The sequence below is a fragment of the Alexandromys fortis genome, unplaced genomic scaffold (assembly GCF_014885135.2).
Source record: "Alexandromys fortis isolate MF-2015 unplaced genomic scaffold, M_Fortis_MF-2015_v1.1 scaffold_160, whole genome shotgun sequence".
NCBI lineage: Eukaryota > Metazoa > Chordata > Mammalia > Rodentia > Cricetidae > Alexandromys > Alexandromys fortis.
In genome coordinates, this window is record NW_026068035.1 from 3,146,329 (window position 1) to 3,164,727 (window position 18,399).

At 49.9% G+C, this 18,399-nt stretch overlaps 1 protein-coding gene across 3 annotated transcripts in view; it reads left to right on the forward strand.

Annotated features, from left to right (window-relative positions):
• The window catches only part of Nfatc1 (nuclear factor of activated T cells 1), a 108,278-nt gene that overhangs the window by 45,474 nt on the left and 44,405 nt on the right, over positions 1–18,399 (forward strand). For all 3 annotated transcript variants that reach the window (XM_050164992.1, XM_050164994.1, XM_050164993.1), the window contains exons 5-8: positions 668–840; positions 2,463–2,603; positions 11,980–12,035; positions 15,686–15,818. In XM_050164992.1, coding sequence (XP_050020949.1) covers positions 668–840; positions 2,463–2,603; positions 11,980–12,035; positions 15,686–15,818 — 503 coding nt within the window. The remainder of the gene's footprint in view (positions 1–667; positions 841–2,462; positions 2,604–11,979; positions 12,036–15,685; positions 15,819–18,399) is intronic.

Sequence of the window (18,399 nt, forward strand, 5' to 3'; positions counted from 1 at the left end):
CTCTAAAGGCTGTGTGTGTGTGTGTGTGTGTGTGTGTGTGCGCGCGCGCGCACGCACACGTGCTGAGCTACAGGGCCCCACACAACTGCTTGGCATGGGAGATACATGCTTATTCTCTTCTTGTATGGGGGAAGAATATGGTTTTATTATATCAAGATTTTTGTCATGTTTGGAACATTTTACTGGACTCTAGATTTGAATGAGATTATGAAGTAAAATGAAATTATGTGAAACCCTAGAAGACAAGTTTTACAAATCATAAAAGATATCAAAATGAACAAAGAGAATAATATTTCAGACCTTGAATACATTGGCTAGAGCACTGCAGGACACACAGGGAGCAGAGCACTGCAGGACACACAGAAAGGCATATCCTTCTAGGCTTTTCCTCTCAGAGCTGTTCTGGAGTGTCTGTGATGTCTGGGACAGCGACTGTCTGGTCTCCAGGGGTCCCAGGTGGAGACTACAGTCTACATAACTGTTCAATTCCCATCCTCTGACATGCATAGATGCTGTAATCTTCTCCATAGGCTTCTCCTCAGGGAGGCCTGTTCAACATGAACAGGCTAGGACAGCTAAGTCTTTTGGCCTGGCAGCCAGATGGCTGGTGCGTCTCTATATTCGGTGCTGGGCTTTAAAGACAAGCCATGGCTTTTGTTTCTGGCAGCATTGACTGTGCTGGGATCCTGAAGCTGAGAAACTCGGACATAGAGCTGAGGAAAGGGGAGACAGACATCGGGAGAAAGAACACCAGGGTGCGGCTGGTCTTCCGCGTTCACATCCCACAGCCCAATGGCCGCACGCTGTCTCTCCAGGTGGCCTCAAACCCCATCGAGTGCTGTAAGTAGAAGTAGAATGAGCTGTAGTTATAATTTGTGAACTGAACTATGCCATTGAAGGTCTGCTCCAGCCTACTTCCTGGGAAACAGGACTCCTTGCAGGAGTCCCGACTGCTGCATCACCGTAAGGGTGTCTGTCTGCCTGGGGAACATATCCCACATGAAGCTGGTTAGTACCTGACCAGAGCACACAACGTTCCTGCCCCTGGCAACTACAGACATCAAAAAAAAAAAAAAAAAAAAAAACAAAGTTGGCCATGAAGCAGTCATGTTGACCATATCTACATTTATTCCCTCTTTATTTGGGGGAAATTGGGAAAAGTAACTTTGGCTTTGCAGTCACCAGACTGAGCAAAGTGAAACAATTCCTCTCTATCCTTTCCTTTTCCTCTTCTGAGTTCCTCTCTTCTCTTTCCTACCCAGCCAGTTCCTCTTTCCCCCTTCTCTTTGCTACCTGCATCTCCGTTATTCTCCTTCTCTTTTCTACTTTTTCCATCTCCCCAGTCCGTGGGGGGGATGGAACTCAGAGCCCCATGCATGGTAAACCAATGATCTGCTAGTAGACTGTACACCCTGTCCCAAACCTGAATTTTGTACCAAGTTTTTGCCTTTAATATGTGCGGTGGCCACCAGACCAGCAACAGGTATGGCTATTGCCTTTTTATGCTCTGCTTGGCTGGTCCCTGGTTAGCAAGCCTGGTCACTGAAAACCTGTCGGTTCCCATCCTATCTACTTCCCTTCATGCTGAGAACTGGACTCATATAGGACCAGCCAGACCTCTGTGGAGAGACATAGTCTCTACCAGCCCTTGCTGCTTATTTTCGGTGCCTTCAGACAGTTTTGCCTCTCCCCAGCTCTCCTGGATTTGTCTCCTAAGACTCCCATCATGGGGTCTTTGGTTCCATGCTCAACTCCCCCTGTCAGTGGCCCCCCAGACTGTGGAGCAGGTCCACCTATGTATCCAGCTAATTTCCCGTGGAACAAGTGGAACCTTCCACAGTCATACACACTGAAGCCGTGTGGCTCTGCCCTCTGTCTCCTTCTCTCTCAAGCCTCTGGAGACAAATTTCTAAGGCTGATCCTTTTCTCTGTGAACTCTTCGCTGCCCTGAACTGTCTGACTCAAGGGTGTCAAGGTCGTCCATCTGACACAGATGTTGAGAACGTCACCCCTCTCTCTGCAGTCCCTTGCACCTACTGCCCTCCTGAAGCTGCCAGTGCTCCACATGGTCCCTCCCAGACACCTGTCAAGCTTTCCACTTTGCCCCTGCCCCCAGGCTCAGTCTAACACTAGGACTGGCTTTCCTATCCAGCTCTTCTGAGGGTCTCACTGCCCTTCCACTCCAGGAGCCAGCATTAGGAATCGCCGATCCTATTGCTGGCAGCTTCTGAAGGAGCGTTCCATTCTTACTGTGGACCATGTCCTGATGGGGTTGCTGCTATACTCCTGACCAATTGGAGCAGCAACACCTATGGTAGTCCACAGAGCACGGCTTGAGACCCTCTACAAAGTTCAGGGCTTGGAGAGTCCCTTATCTTGAATGGCAGCACACGGGGTTCCCAGACAGGGTTCCTCCAGACATCAAAGACAAAGCTTTACAACTATGACCTCCTCTGCTACAGCCCAGCGGTCGGCCCAGGAGCTGCCCCTTGTGGAGAAGCAGAGTACGGACAGCTACCCAGTCATTGGCGGCAAGAAGATGGTGCTGTCTGGCCATAACTTTCTGCAAGACTCGAAGGTCATTTTCGTGGAGAAAGCTCCAGGTATGTTCTCCAGGATGGTGGGTGAGCACCTATTCTGCTGCTGGAAACCGGCTCCTGGTCAGCAAGATATAGATTCTCCACCTGCACGATCCATCTGCAGAAGGGTGTTTGGTCTTAGCATGGGCAGTCACCAGGCAGACAGTCACCAGTTACCCACAGGGCTCTGCATAGCCTGTGATTGCATCCCCTTTGCAGTTTTGTGTTGCTGAAAGTCAGGTGAAAGCTCCCCTTGGCATCTGAGTTAAAGAAGCCTGCAGGCTGGGTATTTCAAAGGTACTTGCTTGGGGTCGTCTGGTTGCCTAGAGTGGAGACCAGGCCTGGGACCTGTTTTTGTTTTGCTCTTCCAGCCCTTCCTCCTGGCTTCCTCCTCCCCATTTCCCTTTCGTGAGGGAGACCTCACTTGACTTCTCTAGGAAGTCAGTCCCCTAAGCAAGTGCCAGTTAGTACCATAGTGGATTTAAGTATGAACCTGCTGACCTTCTTGGTGTCCATATCATGGATATCACAGCCCAGGACAGTATTTTCTTTGTCACTGGAACCTTCAGTGCCACAGCCATGTGTGTGAGTGTGCCGTCCATCTCCACGAACCCCTGTACCATATAAAGATCTCGACTAGAAGACGAAACATGATACTGGCACTTACAGAAGGAGACAGCAGTTTTGTTTCCTGGCCGCTCAGACTCAATCACACAGAAACTATATTAATTAAAACACTGTTTGACCAATGGCTCAGGTGTATTTTTAGCTAGCTCTTACATCTTAAATTGACCCATTTCTAGTAATCTATATATTACCATGGGGCCGTGGTTTACTGGTAATGTTCTCCTTCGGTGGCTACATGCCATCTCTTTTACTCTGCCTACTCTCTTTCTATATCTCTGGATTTCCTGTCTGGGTTTACCCTGCTAAGCCATTTGCCAAAACAGCTTTATTCATCAACCAATACAAGTAGCACATATACAAAAGGGCATCTCACATCAGGCACTGTCTCAGCTACAGCTTTCTTCTCACACTGTTCCATAATGGAAGTATCTTATTAATTGCAGATATGGGGAATCAGAAAGGGTGATGTCCTGAAGAGTTGTGTGCACTGTGTATTTTCTTTACATCTGAAACCATTGTGTCTGTGTAATCCACGGGCCAAGAGGGCAGCCCAGGTCACGTCATTTGGACACTGGGCCAGTTGCTTATCATTTCTGGAACAGTGGGGACTCTTTCTGACTTCAGATGGAAGCAGCAACTTGGTAGAGCTGTGCTGACTAAAGAGGCTGCTGGGCACAATAGAAAGAACCTAGTCCACTGATGTTCAGTTTTAAAGAACAAGGGGTAAGCTCGGCATGAGCCTTCTCAGGTGGCTGTGGGTAGGTGTGCACTGACCCAGAGGTCCTCAATTGCCCTCCTCTACAAACGCTGTACGGCGTTTGGAATTTTGGACCCAGGTCTTCCAGATGGCATTTCTCAGGTATGCCACATGGGCAGCCAGGGCTGCATCTACTCAAGGCGGGTGTGTTAAATACTTTTCCTCCTTTTCTTACTTACCCACTGGAGTTTTCTTGGAGGTGGTCAGTCGGTACTTACCCTAATCACCGGAAAGCATGGAGTCATTCAATAGCCTCCATAATGGGGTCTTGATTTTGTGCCATTCACAGGAAACCTAAGCACTTCAATCAACATAGGCTTTCAGATTTAACTCGGCTCGCCTCTGTAATCATGCATATAATTGGAAAATATGTTTTAAATTATAAAGAAAACCCAACTAAGTACAATGATAAAGAAAAATTAGCAGTGCCCACACCCTTCTCTGGGGAGGTTCATTCTGAAACCATTTGACCTTCAGAACCTCGGGCACACCTCCCTGTCGGATGAGGAGCACAGACTTAACGCCTGCACCCTGCACAGAGTACATCTCTGTGCTCAGACTGAGGACAGCCATGCCTCCCCTGGCCTTGTCACAAGGCAGGATCCAGACAGCTTTCCTGCCTGTTTGTGGTTCTTCAGGATGGGGAAGCCTAGGATGGTGCCTCTCACCTTGGAGAATTAATCACAGCTGTAGACTTGGCAGTTCTCAGCCAATAGCAGGCAGCTGGGTCGGAGCCTGGCATGGTGCAGCAATAAGGGTGCAGTGGCGAGATTCACCTTCCTGCCTACTAAGTGAGAAGCCCTCCACTGACCACAGGCCCCCCACTTCACAGATTGTTCCTGCCTTCAAGCTAAGCCCATGAGGTTGCATGCTGGGTCCCTGACTTACTCTCCCAGGTTGCAGGTGATCTCCAGTATACATAAGGCATGCAATACATGAGTAGCTGTCACCAATGCATACAGCGCTGTGAGCTGTGAGCATGTGGGAACACTGCAGTTCTTTGTCTAGACGATGTTTGTTGTTTCTTTTTTTTTTATAATTAGATTATTTGCGTATCCACTCAGGTGTGTTCATGCAAATGGTATTTTTCTTAAGGAAGGAAACCAACATCTGCATAATTCTCTTCCTCTACAGTTGGTTTTCTAAGCAAATGCCATCACTAACCTACCATACCATGTAAGGTATGTAGAGACTAGCTTTTTCTAGTTGTTTCTTTCTGAGAAACCACTAAACTCCATTTGAATTAATAGCAGAACTGGACTCTTGTCTTCTGATAGTATGTCTGGTCCGCTTTAAAGTTCCGTTTTTAAACTGCTGCTTGCAGGAGGACCACACTGGGGGGCGAGGAGCCACAGCTGTGTGGAAGCTGCGAGTTGGGCAGTTGTTACCCTCTCTGGAAGAGGCCACCCCTGTGGCTGTGACTGTTGTGACCATTGTTGAGTCAGGCAGTCGGGACTACAGCCAGGGTTGTGTTCTAATGTTACTTCCCTGTGTGATGCAGGATGCCTGAGTCACAGGTACCCTGCTATTCTGTGGGCCACCATCCAGTGCTCTGGGTCACAATGTTCAATGACTCAAAGGTTCTGTGTATCCATCAGAGCGGTTCCCCTCCCAGGAGGGCCGTGGGAGTTGGGGCGTTCCTGCTGCAGTGACTTGGGTAGGGGTGGTAGAGCCAGTGGCTAGCTCCTGCACCATGCATACCTCACTCTGCCTCTGCACTTAGCAGTAAAGGGAAGTTGCCCTATGGTCTCTGAGGCTGGCCCCTACCATGGTCATCCATTGATGCTCTCTGGGAGGGATTGATAGCACAGGGCATTAGGTAGCATGCCTCTGGCTTATCCATAATGGAGAGGCTGTGGCTCTCCTCGGGCCTCATCATCATGTCAGGCAACTGGTTACTGGTTGAAATGAGACTTTCTTTTAAGGATGAAGGTCAAAGGTTTATTCCTGAGTATCGGGGAACACTGCTGGATGATGTTAACCCTTGGAGGATATTTGTTCAGGAAGCAGAGGTAGAAGGTGAGGTGTGTGGGCATTCACATGGGTCCACACGTCCTGCCAGATGTTGTGGCAGACTTTCGACCCATTCACTCCAAATGCTGCAGGTGTCTGTCATGGGAGATGACAAGCCAGCTGTCTGCCCAAGTATGACTGTGTCTTCAGACGTGCAGCCTCGGGGGGGGGGCATGTTTGAATGTGAATGAGAGCTCCCCGATCTCTGAGCAGTGAAAACGAGAGGCATCTTCCTGAGGAAGGCTCACTCTTCTTTGGAGAGTGACCCAAGGAGAGCAGAAGGTGCGGGTTTCTAAAGCACCACCCAACTCTAGATGTTGGCATTGTATTCAAAGTTTATACACTTGCTTTCTGCTCTGTTTAAAAACCTTATTGAAGCCTGCTTGGGCTTCTGTTACTGCATTGAAACTGCCATCTGAACACCCAAACCCCAGCACAGACAGGTGACACCTGACCCTACTTATGCCATCTCCTGCACTCAGCGCCACTGCCCTCTGAGGCCCCGAGATATGTCTGTCCCCAAAGCACAGACCTGGTATGCTCTGCTGCCCACGGATCTGCTTTCCCGGCTGACCCTTCCTGGGTTGCTTGGGAGGGTGTGGGTGCAGGGACACAGGCATGGGTAGGCTGATATTGGAGCATGCAAACAGAAGGTAGAGTTTGGGAAACGGTTCCAAGTTGTCGTCTGTGTTTCTTTCAATGGACACAGGAAGGCAGAACTGGCAGGTGGGCACGTTCCATCCCTCTGAAGTAGAGCAGGTGCTTAGATGGGGATTGTACTTCCTTGCTAGCTGACAGCTGAAGACAGCAGGGCCCTGGGAGGGGTGGGGACCTTGGACTCTTCATGGACCATGTTCTCTGGCTCTCTGCAGACTTTCAGCCTGCATGTTAATTGTGATGCATCCCAAGGGATCTCTGTGTGGATAGCACCCACTCCTGGCTAGAGCACATAGCTGGGAACCTTCAGTCTCCAGTGCATATAGCTGACAGTCTTTGCTCACTTCTGGTTTATTTTTTAAAGTACGAGTGTGCTCATGGTTGCAGACTTAAGGACATACTGTCCCGTGTCTAGGAAAAAGTCTCCAGGGAGATCTGTGGCTTTAAGACAGTATGTAGGGAGTGGAGGGTGTCAGTATGGGGTATGTGCGTCCGTATGTATATGGCATGTGTGTATGGCAGTGTTTGATGTTTAACCGAATGTGGATGAATGTGTATGTATGTCAGTGTGTCATGAGGTGTGTGTCTGTCAGCGTGTGTGTATGCGCATGCGGTGATATTAGTATGTGCATGTGTGACGTGACCGAGTACTCCATTGGCCCCAGGTGGAATGTCCCTGCCACTTGCAGTGCAGAGCAGGGGCACCTCAAATTTTGTGACATCTTTCCACCATATGGCTGTTACAGTTAGAGACAACCAGCCATGTTTCATCTACCGTAGTTCCTACTGTTCCTGTCGCCAGGCAGTCTCCTGCCATCTATAATCTCCGTGCCTCAGCCATGTGGCCACAGAGACCTTTTCTCTTCTGCTTCCTCAAGAACTTCTGAAAGTCCCCCAGATGCAGCTGCCGTGGGCTTTTTTACTCACCGGGTGTCTCAGGGTCAGCTGGAGGCGTTACACATACCCTGAAGCAGTGACCAGCTGTAGGAAAATGCTTTCCTTTTTCCAATTCTCTGGCTGTGGTGCTGGGGTGGGCCGGATCAGAGGACAGCGTCTGCGCCCGGGCTCTGTACGTCATCAGCCCTCTGCACATGTGCTTGTTTTCATCATGGGCATAAAAATACCACTGTGCTGACCTGGTCAGGCAAGGCTCCACGTGGCTACCGTCCACAGTCACTCAGCAAGATTTGGGGAGAGAACACCCTTGAAGTTCTGCCCCACAGACATGCCCAGCTCTACATGGTTCCAGAAATCACTGGCCCAGTGAGTAAAGGAAGCTGGGGGACTGGACCCCGAATCATTTGCACAGACAGCATTTCTAAGAACCTCAGGAGGAAATGAATTGGAAAGGCAATGATAGACCCACCTTGGGCATTCAGAAATTAGATGCTTCCCAGGGGCCTCCGTGGTAGGAGGGGTCTGCCTTAGCTCCTGGTGCTGACAAGCTGTGTATCGCTGGTGGGCTTCCTGGGCAGTGTGATGGAAGCCACACAGGGTCCCTACAAATGAGCAGCTGGTCCTTGACCATCTTCTCCCCTGAGTGTTGTAGGATCCCATTTGGCCGTAGCACTCACAGTCCCACTGGGTTACACCTCTCTGCCTAGTGTCTACAGACGGCAAACAACCAGATCTCTCATGGGGTGCACTTCCCGTGGCTTTATGCTGTCTGCTCCGTGCCCAGGATGCATTCATCTTGATGAGAGAGGTCCCTTTTCCATGAGCAGTGGCACAGGTGTGATGGGTGTGTCTCTGATGCTCTGGTTCTGGAAGTACTCATTGGAGTGGCTGTGTGGGAGACGCTGGATTTAATGGGGTGGAGTCTAGTGAGAGAATGGGTGTGTGTGTGTGTGTGTGTTTCTGTGCGTGTGTGTGAAGTGGGGGGGGGGGCCACCCTGCAACCGACCAGAGTGCTAGTTAGCCAAGCAACCTGTTGTGAAGGGCAAGCCTGGTCCTCAGCCCTCTGGCACCCTGCCTAACTGTGATGCTCTTCCACACAGACTCCCACATGGCACCATGACTACCTGTCCCCTTCTCCCCTGGGACAGAGTGGCTGCTGAGTCACAAGCTTCAGGTGGTCTGTGTTAGCCACAAAGAGCCCGAGAAGCCATCAGCGCTTCTCCCCATCCAAATGCCCGTCATCCCCCCTCTCCTCCACACCTTGTGGATTTGCCTCTGGGATACTTTTTGGCAGTATAGTCAAGACGGTGTCTGTGCTTTGCTGTCTTGTTTCTTTCACAGGGTGGCAGTTTCATGACCCTAGTAGTAGAGCCCAGTGCTCTGCTCATTTCTTTGACTGACCAGTACTTCCATGTGGCCAGTTCACACAGATAGGTTGCCCAGTAGATAGGCATGAGTTGCTCCACTCTCTGTGTTCGTCATGAATGAAGTTATTGTGAATGTTCATAAACAAGGTTCTGTGAGTGTCTGAGCCTTCCTCGTGGCACATACCTGGGCATGCGTCTGTCCTCAGCTAGCCAGTGCCACCAGGCTGTTTTCCAAAATGCTGGGAAGTCTTGGTCTACCTTGGGGTGCTGCTGAGGAGTGCAAAGCTGACCTCCTAACTGGAGAAAAACAGGCACCTCAAAGGTCATTGGCTGAAGGAGTTTCCCTAGCAGAGACTCAAGGGTTACACATCTGTATATACCAGCTTGCATGGTGCACGGAAGGTCAGAGAACCCACACACGTACCAGGCTGTCCACATCAGAGCCCCTCTGAAGTGCAGCTCTGCACGGCCTCTGTTGTGCTCCCCCAACCTCCTACACACCCATCCTGGGGCCTCACCATGCTGGGATGTTTGGACCCGCCCCTCTCGAGGATGGTGTGGTGCAGATGCAGAACAGGAAGGGTGAAACCTCCTACCCCACCGAGCGGAGGAGGTAGAAAACATATCCCAGGATGCTCTCCACTCCTGAGCTGGAAACAGTGGCTCAGCCCCTTCCCTGGCCTGTGACTGGCCTGTGGGCCTGTGGTGGCAGCAGTGTCCTGCAGCCAGTGGAGCCGTTTCAGACCTGCAGGCTGGCTGTGTGGAAACCTTGGGTGGGTGTGGTGGGGAAGCCTTTCCTATGACTCACACTGCAGGGAATTCCCTAATGATTTGGAATATTTTTACTTCTGAACTGGAGCACAGTTTCCTACTGAGAGCCTAGGGAGCTCCCGATAAGATGGGACACAAAGGCCCTTTTAGGATGGCCGGCTGGCTCCCTGCTGGGAGAGGCTAGATTCTCAACAGGGCTGTGTTAACTTGCTCTGAGCATGGGCTCTTTGTTGAGGATGCCATGGGCTCCTCTGGGTCATGGGCACCCCTCGCGGTTGACACTCTGATGATTTCCTCAGGATTATAAAGGGCCACCTCCACAGCATTGGGCTGCTGGGCTCCTGCTAGAAGCAGCCTGCCCTGTGTGCATCTGAAAGTCCGGTCAGCTATGTCAGAACAAGAAGAACCATCACTCATTTTCCTCACTGTGTGGCACCTGCAGATGGAGGAGCGAGGTCCAAATGGGACCAGCGCTTTGAATACCCTGACCTGGGAGGAAGTGATTGACAGCAGCCCCTTGGTGGCTGCAAGGAACCATATTTCAGTGGGAAACGGAATCCGATGAGTTATCTAACTTGGTACGAGTTAGAAGACAGGAACGGAGCTCCGTCTTGTCTGCTGGTGGTAGGCATGGTGCTGGATGGGAGCTAGCCAGCGTGTCATGGCAGCTCACCATGTCCTCCTCAGTCACTCTGATGGAGGGAGCATTCCTCACAGGCAGCTGTGATAAAGGGAGGGAAAAGACCTTTCTTATTTTGTATGGCCATGTCCACAGTGTCCAATCCATCTGTATGCCTACGTTTCATTAACTTTTTGCCACATGATTTGAACTCAGGCAGAGGCATTGCAGTCTCTCTGCCGCCAGAGAGTGGCCTTGCCTGGGGAGATTTCAGAAACTGTGCTGCCTCTGCCTTGTAGACGTCAAACCTAATCTTCACATGCACAGCATGTGGCAGGGCTGCACAGCCAACACGTGGTCAGAGAGCTGCATGTCGGCACTTCCCTCTTGACCCTTGTGGTGACATGGTGACAACATTTCTTCTTCTCAGCTGAAGTCTCCGAATTGCCAGGGCCAGGGGGTCCACTGCTCATGACATTCCAGTGCTCTAGGGATGGCCAGGTGTATTTTTAGTGTCCTGTTGTCTTCTCTGAGGGGTGCGGCTAGGGAATCCGGTTAGAGCTCTTCCTGGGCTCAGCCGATGGGTGATTTGCTCGGGGCCTGGAGCGTCTCGGAGGCTGCTGTGGCCTGGTGAGCCTGGGTGGCTCTCGGAGCCTCCGATGACTCACATTTCCACCCTGTGCCTCCACCCTCCACCCACCCATGTCCGGGACTGAGGGAAGGAGCTGGTGTTTGATTTATCAGTAATGCAGGGTTAGCAACAGACAGATGGACTGGGAGCAGAAACCAAGCATGAGCCGCTTTAACGGCTCATCTCAGGAACTGACTTCATTGGAGAAGATAGAAGCTGGGATGGGTATCTGTCAACTCGGGAGCCACCCAGCTGTCCCCAGGTCATGGGCCTGTGAGTGGCAGACACCCTTCCTCTGAGCACTGGGTCCACACCTCACCGCCAGCCGAGAACAATAAGAGCTTTCACTGTGCCTATGGGAGCCTTTTAATTTTTTTTTTTTTTTTTTTTGTAACATGCAAACAGCCACTGGACTAAGGTTAAAAATACCACGTGTTTTGCATTTCCAGGTCCTGATGTGGCATGAAATACCCAAAGAAAGCCTTTTCTTCTCCTCAGCATTTCCTCTGGACAGAGGCTTGGGCATTGCCCGGAGTTCTCCCAAAACACACAGGGAGGCTGGTGGGATAAGGCACCAAGTGGCAGCCCCAAGTTGGGCTCTGTACATGTCTTGCCTTGCTGGGTTTCAGGGGTTTCCTTGCCTCTATCTCTCTTCTGTTTTTGTCTCCCTCAGAAGAGGCTGAGGTAGGAATCCTCTCTTGATGTGTGCTGGGGCCACTAAGATGTATGTAAAAATAGATACAAGGATGGACCATTAGAAACATTCTTGACTGTGTGGGTCCCTCCAGCTCAGAAGTTACACGGGACCTTGTCTTTGGACTTTACTAACTATACAAGGCCAGTGCTCTGAATCTGGTCGGTGCTCATCACTGGAAGGGCCAAATGTCTAGGAAGCTCTGCCCTGACCCACACCCTGAGCAGCTAGACACCATCGTTCCCCGGTGTCACCATTCCTTCCCATTGTCCCCTCCCTGATCTTCGGTTTCTGGGTCACCTGGAAGGTGTTGAAGACAGACTATGCCCACACGAAGTGACAGATTTCTTCCTGCCCTTTGTTCCAGATGGCCACCACGTCTGGGAGATGGAAGCAAAAACTGACCGAGACCTGTGCAAGCCAGTAAGTACTTAGGATCTTGAATCGGGGACTGGAGGCCAGTCCAGGGCTCCTGTTCGTTAAAATGAAGAAATGCTAAATCAAACAAACAAACAAACAAACAAAAAAAAAACCCAGACAGAGGCGGTGGGAAGACACAGCCATAAATCTCTTGCCCAAACAAATGCCATCAGGGTAGAGTTGGGGCAATAGCAGTGACCATGAGGACAGAGACTGGATGGAACTTGAGGCCTCTTTGTGCTGTGTTTGCTTTGTCTTCTAGAGGTACCAGATTCTATCTCCTCTTGCTAATGCTCTACCCCCGGGAGATCTTGGTGTTCTAAGTCTCATTCATGGACACCAAGCACCTGCCTGGACATGCCACCCTGCCTGTGTGACTTGCCACCACCCTCTCCAGAGAATGCCTCAGCTACCTAGCGCTCTTGTTTTGAACTTGACATGGATGAAAGGGTAGACCTAACCGGCTAGCTTAGATCTGCTGGTTGGGTTTGCTGATGAGGTGTGGTAACCGTGTGGCATGGCCCGTGGGTGACATAATTAGTCTCCCGCCTGCTCATAGACATGGCACCTGCCCGTGCCTCTTCTTCACCTTCGCATCAGGCCGTTGTTGTTTGTGATTGGCTGATTATGTTGGAAATACGTTTTGCTACCCCAGCGTGCTTCTGACTGTTGGTGTGGTCTCCTTTCTCACTGCCGCCGGGCTCTTCACCTCCAATGGCCACTGGGGACAAAGTGGAGTCAGGCCTTGTTTGCAGACTGCAGTCTGTCTCCACCATCCTCACGGTTTTCTCTCTGGTTTGCTTGGCTTTTGCAGTGCTGGTAGTTGAACTAAGAGCCACACATGCTGGGCAAATGCTCCACCACTGAGCTATATCCCCAACCCCAACAGTGTCCTTTAATTGGACATTAGGCCATGGATGCTTAAAGCAATTATTAGTTCAGACGAGTCAGAAAACCCTTGCTGAGTTCTGTGTGTCTTCTCTCCAGTCTCAGGATAGCAGAACATACTACAGCCAGGGAGTGGGTTTTCGTGAAGGCAACTAAAATCCTCCCAGACTATAGCTCATTCTACTGACTGCTTTCCAATAGTCCGGGTAGTGCTCTTGTGAACGCAGGACAAAGGGGGCCTTTAGTGTGCTCTGAGTGTGTGGAAGTGGGGTTTAAATGATTTAGAAACCTTGGGCAAGTATGAGTAAAGGGCTTTTTCTCTTGGGCCACCTGTGAACACTGGGCAGCCAGAGTCACATAAACAGGCCATGCTGGTAACGGGACTCACAGAGCAGACAGGTGGTCACGGCTCTCGTTAGCGTACAGTCGCCAGGGTGTTTGCTTCACTTGCAGCAGGCACAGGCTGCCTTCCCGCCCTCTGGGTGACTCTGTCAGAATGAAACAGCTTGGCTTGGCTACTGCAGTTCCTCTTCCAGGCACTGGTCCACTCTCAAGAAGCCTTTCTGAGTCTTTGTCAGGTGGACGAGTCCTCTCTGGCCAGGATGATACTTGTTCATGAAGGTGAACATTAATCATTCATCCGCAATACCTGGCTTCTCCCTCCCACTGAGGAAGCCTTTCTCTGCCTCAGTCTACTTTCTCAGCTTCACACAAGAAGCCCTTGTGGAAATATTGAAGATAGTGGCATGCACCTGGGCGCACACACACACACACACACACACACACACACACCACATAGAGGCACACACAAACATACATGCACTGCACACGCATTGTATCTGCAGATATTTCAAAGATGGGTTTCTGCTGTGTTTGTGGTTACACCTTGCATAAACTAAGACTATGAACTTGAGGCAGCCCGCGCTAACTGCAGCTCGTGTTGTCTCTGACAGCGTCGACAAGTCCCCTCACTGGATTTCAGGTCACATTTCATCCAGCTCCTCCCCTGTGTCCTAGGACAGAGCTCCTATGGAAGCGGTCTTGGTATAGGGGGGTGCCTTGATGTGCCAGGCAGGAGAGCCTGGCGGCACTCGAGGCCATTTTGTATTCCTTATTCAGGGGCTTCAGAGACTTTTATATTCGTTCTCTTTCTTTCTTTCTTTCTTTCTTTCTTTCTTTCTTTCTTTCTTTCCTTCCTTCCTTCCTTCCTTCCTCCCTCCCTCCCTCTCTCCCTTCCTCCTTTCTTCCTTTTATTCCTTCTTTCTTTCTTTGGCTTCAGCTTAAGCATCAACAAGATGTGTCTCCTTGTGTCTTCCCTTGCTTCCTTCTGAAGAGTTGTTTCTTTCATTACGTGGCAGCAGCTGCCGCCCGAGTGCCAGCTGTACCTGCAGCTTCCTTCAATGCAGTATGTCCTAAAAGCCACCCAGTGACTGTCTCTGTCCTTTCACCTGACTGAACTCAAGCTGCACAGTGAGACCACTAAAAGCTGGACACAGCTGAGACCTGAGTCGCCACAGTTTGGGGCAGCCCCCTACAAAGGCAACCATGTAGCGTGGGCGAACGTGCCTTTTACCTGCCCCTCCCCCACCCTCATTTCTTTCAAAGAAAGGGGAGGAAATGCAACAGCTGCAACAGGTTGCTAGAATGAGTTCGTCCTGGGGGATGGATCCCAGGGGACAGAGCCCAGTGCACCCTGGCCAGTCCTGCTCTGGTGCTGATGTCTAAGGGCTCTCAGCACTGGGTTTTCTCTGTAATCCAAGAGGCTGGATCTGAAGTTCTCCTGGTTTCTGTTTCTATTACTGAGGTTTTATTATTAACACAACTCAATAAAGTTTGCTGCAATTGATTTGCTACCGTTATAACAAGCTATGGTTAATTACTTTAACAAAAGAAATGATATCATGGATTTTCTGATATATATTTTTCCTGGTCTGTTAAACTGAAATCACATGGAAGAAACAAAATGAAGAAACTTTATGGATTTGAAATCGCCAGCAGAAATGTGGTATAGCCCTCTGAAGCACTGGCTCTCTTTAGCGTGACTGTGCCAAGCTCCAGGTTCACCTAGGACCAGGCACCCCCCGGAGTCTACATTTGGATATTTCCACTGAGTTCCAAGGGCTTGTGCCTTGCATTTTTGTTTGCACTTGAAAGAGCATGTCCAAAGTTTGTATATTTCTGTTTAAAAACAGGAAAGAAAGCCCCAGCCACCACAAGCTGTCTAGTATTTTCTTCCCTGTGTTCTCAGCTGTTCCAGGGTCCTGGACTGAGAGCGGCTTTGTCTTCATTTTGAGGAAATTGGGGATTGTGGCGGACACCACGACTTTTGTTGCAGCTCACTCTGGACAGTCTCCACAAGGAATGCCCCCTCTCATGTCTCCAAGTAGGCAGAGAGCAATTCTTTTTGTCTGAAGGTCACTGGGCCTTGGATGCTGGGGCAGTAGTAGTCCCTAGAGTCTGCTGCCCCAGTAGCAGGGAGGCGACTCCATTCTCTGAGAGATGCTGTGGGTTCTCTCTTCTTGGGCTCTGTTCCAGCATAAAGGTCTTCCAGCCTCTAGTGTGGGAATTCAGGGTTCCTCTTCCCTGTGAGTACACCTTATAGCCAATTCGTGATGAAACCTGAACGGGTTACACACCAAAGTCACTGTCGGAGGCCCTGTGGGTAGCCAGAGACGGCTGTTTGGGTTGATGGCAATACCTCAGTACAAAGCATTTCTGGTCTGTGAGGTCCTGACTGCCTCTTTCTCTCGGCTGTTTCTCACCAGAATTCCCTGGTGGTGGAGATACCGCCTTTCCGCAACCAGAGAATCACCAGCCCTGTGCAAGTCAGCTTCTATGTCTGCAACGGGAAGCGGAAGAGAAGCCAGTACCAGCATTTCACGTACCTTCCTGCCAATGGTAACGCTGTCTTTCTAACCTTAAGCTCTGAAAGTGAGCGGCGAGGAGGCTTTTACTAAGCCACAGAGGCCATGAGAGGATGTTGTTATAAAAACAGTGTGGCTGTGTTGCTCTTTCACACCACGTGATTGCCTATTCACAAGACCAAGTCGCCCATCCACTCAAAGAAAAGCGAAGCCTGGGTGTGTTTGCCTGTGACTGGTGCATGCTGGGGAAATCACTTGCTAGCCTTTTTGCAAACGCTCAGCGGCCAAGCAGCGGCACTCAGAAGCTGATGAGGTCGAGGTATATCTATCTACCCTCTGTGAGTCTTTGGGGTAGAACAAGTATTTGTTAGAGCAATGTTGTAGGTAGCTTCAAAAAAATAAGCCTGCACAGCCATTGGGGAACATACACAGTGTTGTCCTTATAGTGATGCTCCCACACCGCATGCAGGGTCCCCGCTTAATAACGCCATCCCCTGGTGATGGGACGCCTTCAGGTGGGAGGTCTTCTGCTTGAGTTTGCTCATTTGGGGAATGGCTTCTTTTCATTCAGATATGATCAGCTCACCTTTTCAACTTTCTAGACTGTTTTATTTAAGAAAATACTGTTATTGTTTTTGTTTTTTTGCTTTGAAAAAAAAAAACCTCTTTAAGCTTGTAGAAAGGTGTGTCCCAGGCATCCGGGGTTTTCCTGTGTGGTGCAGGCCATTCTCCTGTGGCAGGATGTGTGTGCAGAGAGCAGAGTGGGCTGTTCTCCTGAGCTCTATTGTATTTTGAGTAAGCTCAGCTATGTCAACAACCTTTTTATACTGTTGCTTCCCCCCCTAAAACCTTAAGATGTGCATATCATTTAAGAGTCCTGTCCAAGGCAGGACTTTCACTACCTGTGAAAGCAGCCACATTGCTGTCTTAGTAAAATCAAGATTTTCCTTTTTTTTTTTTTAAGGTTTCAGGGTCTCTTTTTGAAGTGTAAAGACATTTGGAATATCTTAGTAAGAAAAATCGGTATTAAGATGCTGAAATCAACGGTCTTTCTAGGGATGCCCTTCAAACTAGAACAATAACTTTGTTAAGTTCCCATACAAGGGCATCCGTGTAAGCAACTGTGAGAGCCATGGTGAGCCTCAGCACAGCTGCCCACACCCCATCCTGCCACTGCTCTAGAGTTTATTCCACAAGGCTTTTTCGTTCATGAAATAATGTACAACCTTTCTTACAAAAACAAATATTTGGTCTTTTTTATTTGTTTGAAAATGCAATGATTGTGTCCTGATTATACTTCAAGCATGCTTGATCCAAAATTTACAAAGGTCTAAACCTTATAAAGAAAAAAAAATATTTTCTAAAACAATGTAGAAATTTCATGAAGATTAATGTTCCCTTGTTTGGTGGCATATCTGAGTCCTTGATAGAGATTCTGTACGGTGCTCGGTTTAGTAAAGAGCATTGTGTGTGTGTGTGTGTGTGTGTGTGTGTGTGTGGAGGGGCGGCTCTGTGGTGCAGTGTGTGCAGTGAGGCCCCAGGGCCTGGTGGCCGAAGTTCGCCACTGCCTCCCACACTGCCACCCCACATGGAGGCAGCATCTAGGCAAGCCAGCTGCTCCACACTTTGGTCTGCACCAGCCTGCCTCCCACAGTCCGCAAAGCCTCTTGCTGGAACCTCCCAGCTGCCCATCACCTCCTGCGTGGTGCGGGTCTTCCTCAGCCCTTCTGGGTTCAGCCATATGGTCCCGACTTCAACCTTTTCATCTTGCTGCCCCGACTCTTGCCTCCAACCCCAAGATGGCTGCCCACCAGCAGCATGGCCCCGGGGACTGGCCATGTTTCCACACCACTAGACTGTGAGCTCCTTCAGAGAGACCTTGGCCATCGCAGGGTTGAACCCCAGCATTATTCATTGCCTCGTGCCTGGCTGGCTATCAACATGTGTTGTTGTTTTTTTTTTTTAAATAAATAAACACACAGATGGAGAACTCCCGCTCCCGTGTCCCGTGTTCTGTCTGGCGCTCTCCCTCCATGCTCTGTGCCATCTGTTGCTCGGGGATGTGTCTCTGAGCACGCTGACGCTGACAAAGGGCTGTATTCATAGCACCTGTGTTCTCGGATCGATGCGTTTGAGTCCCGGAGACCCTCCAGGGCCTGAGAGCTCGTAATTAACCTGGGTCCATAGTGCTTGTGCTTTGCTCCTTAGACACTGGCTGTGAAGTTACAAGCCTTCCCCCCAAGTCTTCCTGTACTATTAAGTGGACTTCACGTACATCCCTATTTCACGTACCTGTGACCACTGTGGACACAGGTTCTCAAGGCCATAAAATATGCTGTTAGGTGTTTGAGGAAGCAGGAATAAATCCTTTTAAACCCTACCTGTGAAAGTCATTTTCTTCCATAGACATATAAAATCAAAGCTCATTTTAGTTTTTCTTCAAACTTAGATGTGAGGCTGCTTCAAAGGACCGCATCAGACCTCCTTGTGGAAGGGTCCTGTTCTTCCACAAAACTGCCCTTTGTTCAGGCTCCTCTGAGTTTCAGGGTGTGGGAAATCAAAGTGCCCAAGGTATTCTGCTCCTTAGGAGGCAGGAAGGACACCTCTTGGCCACT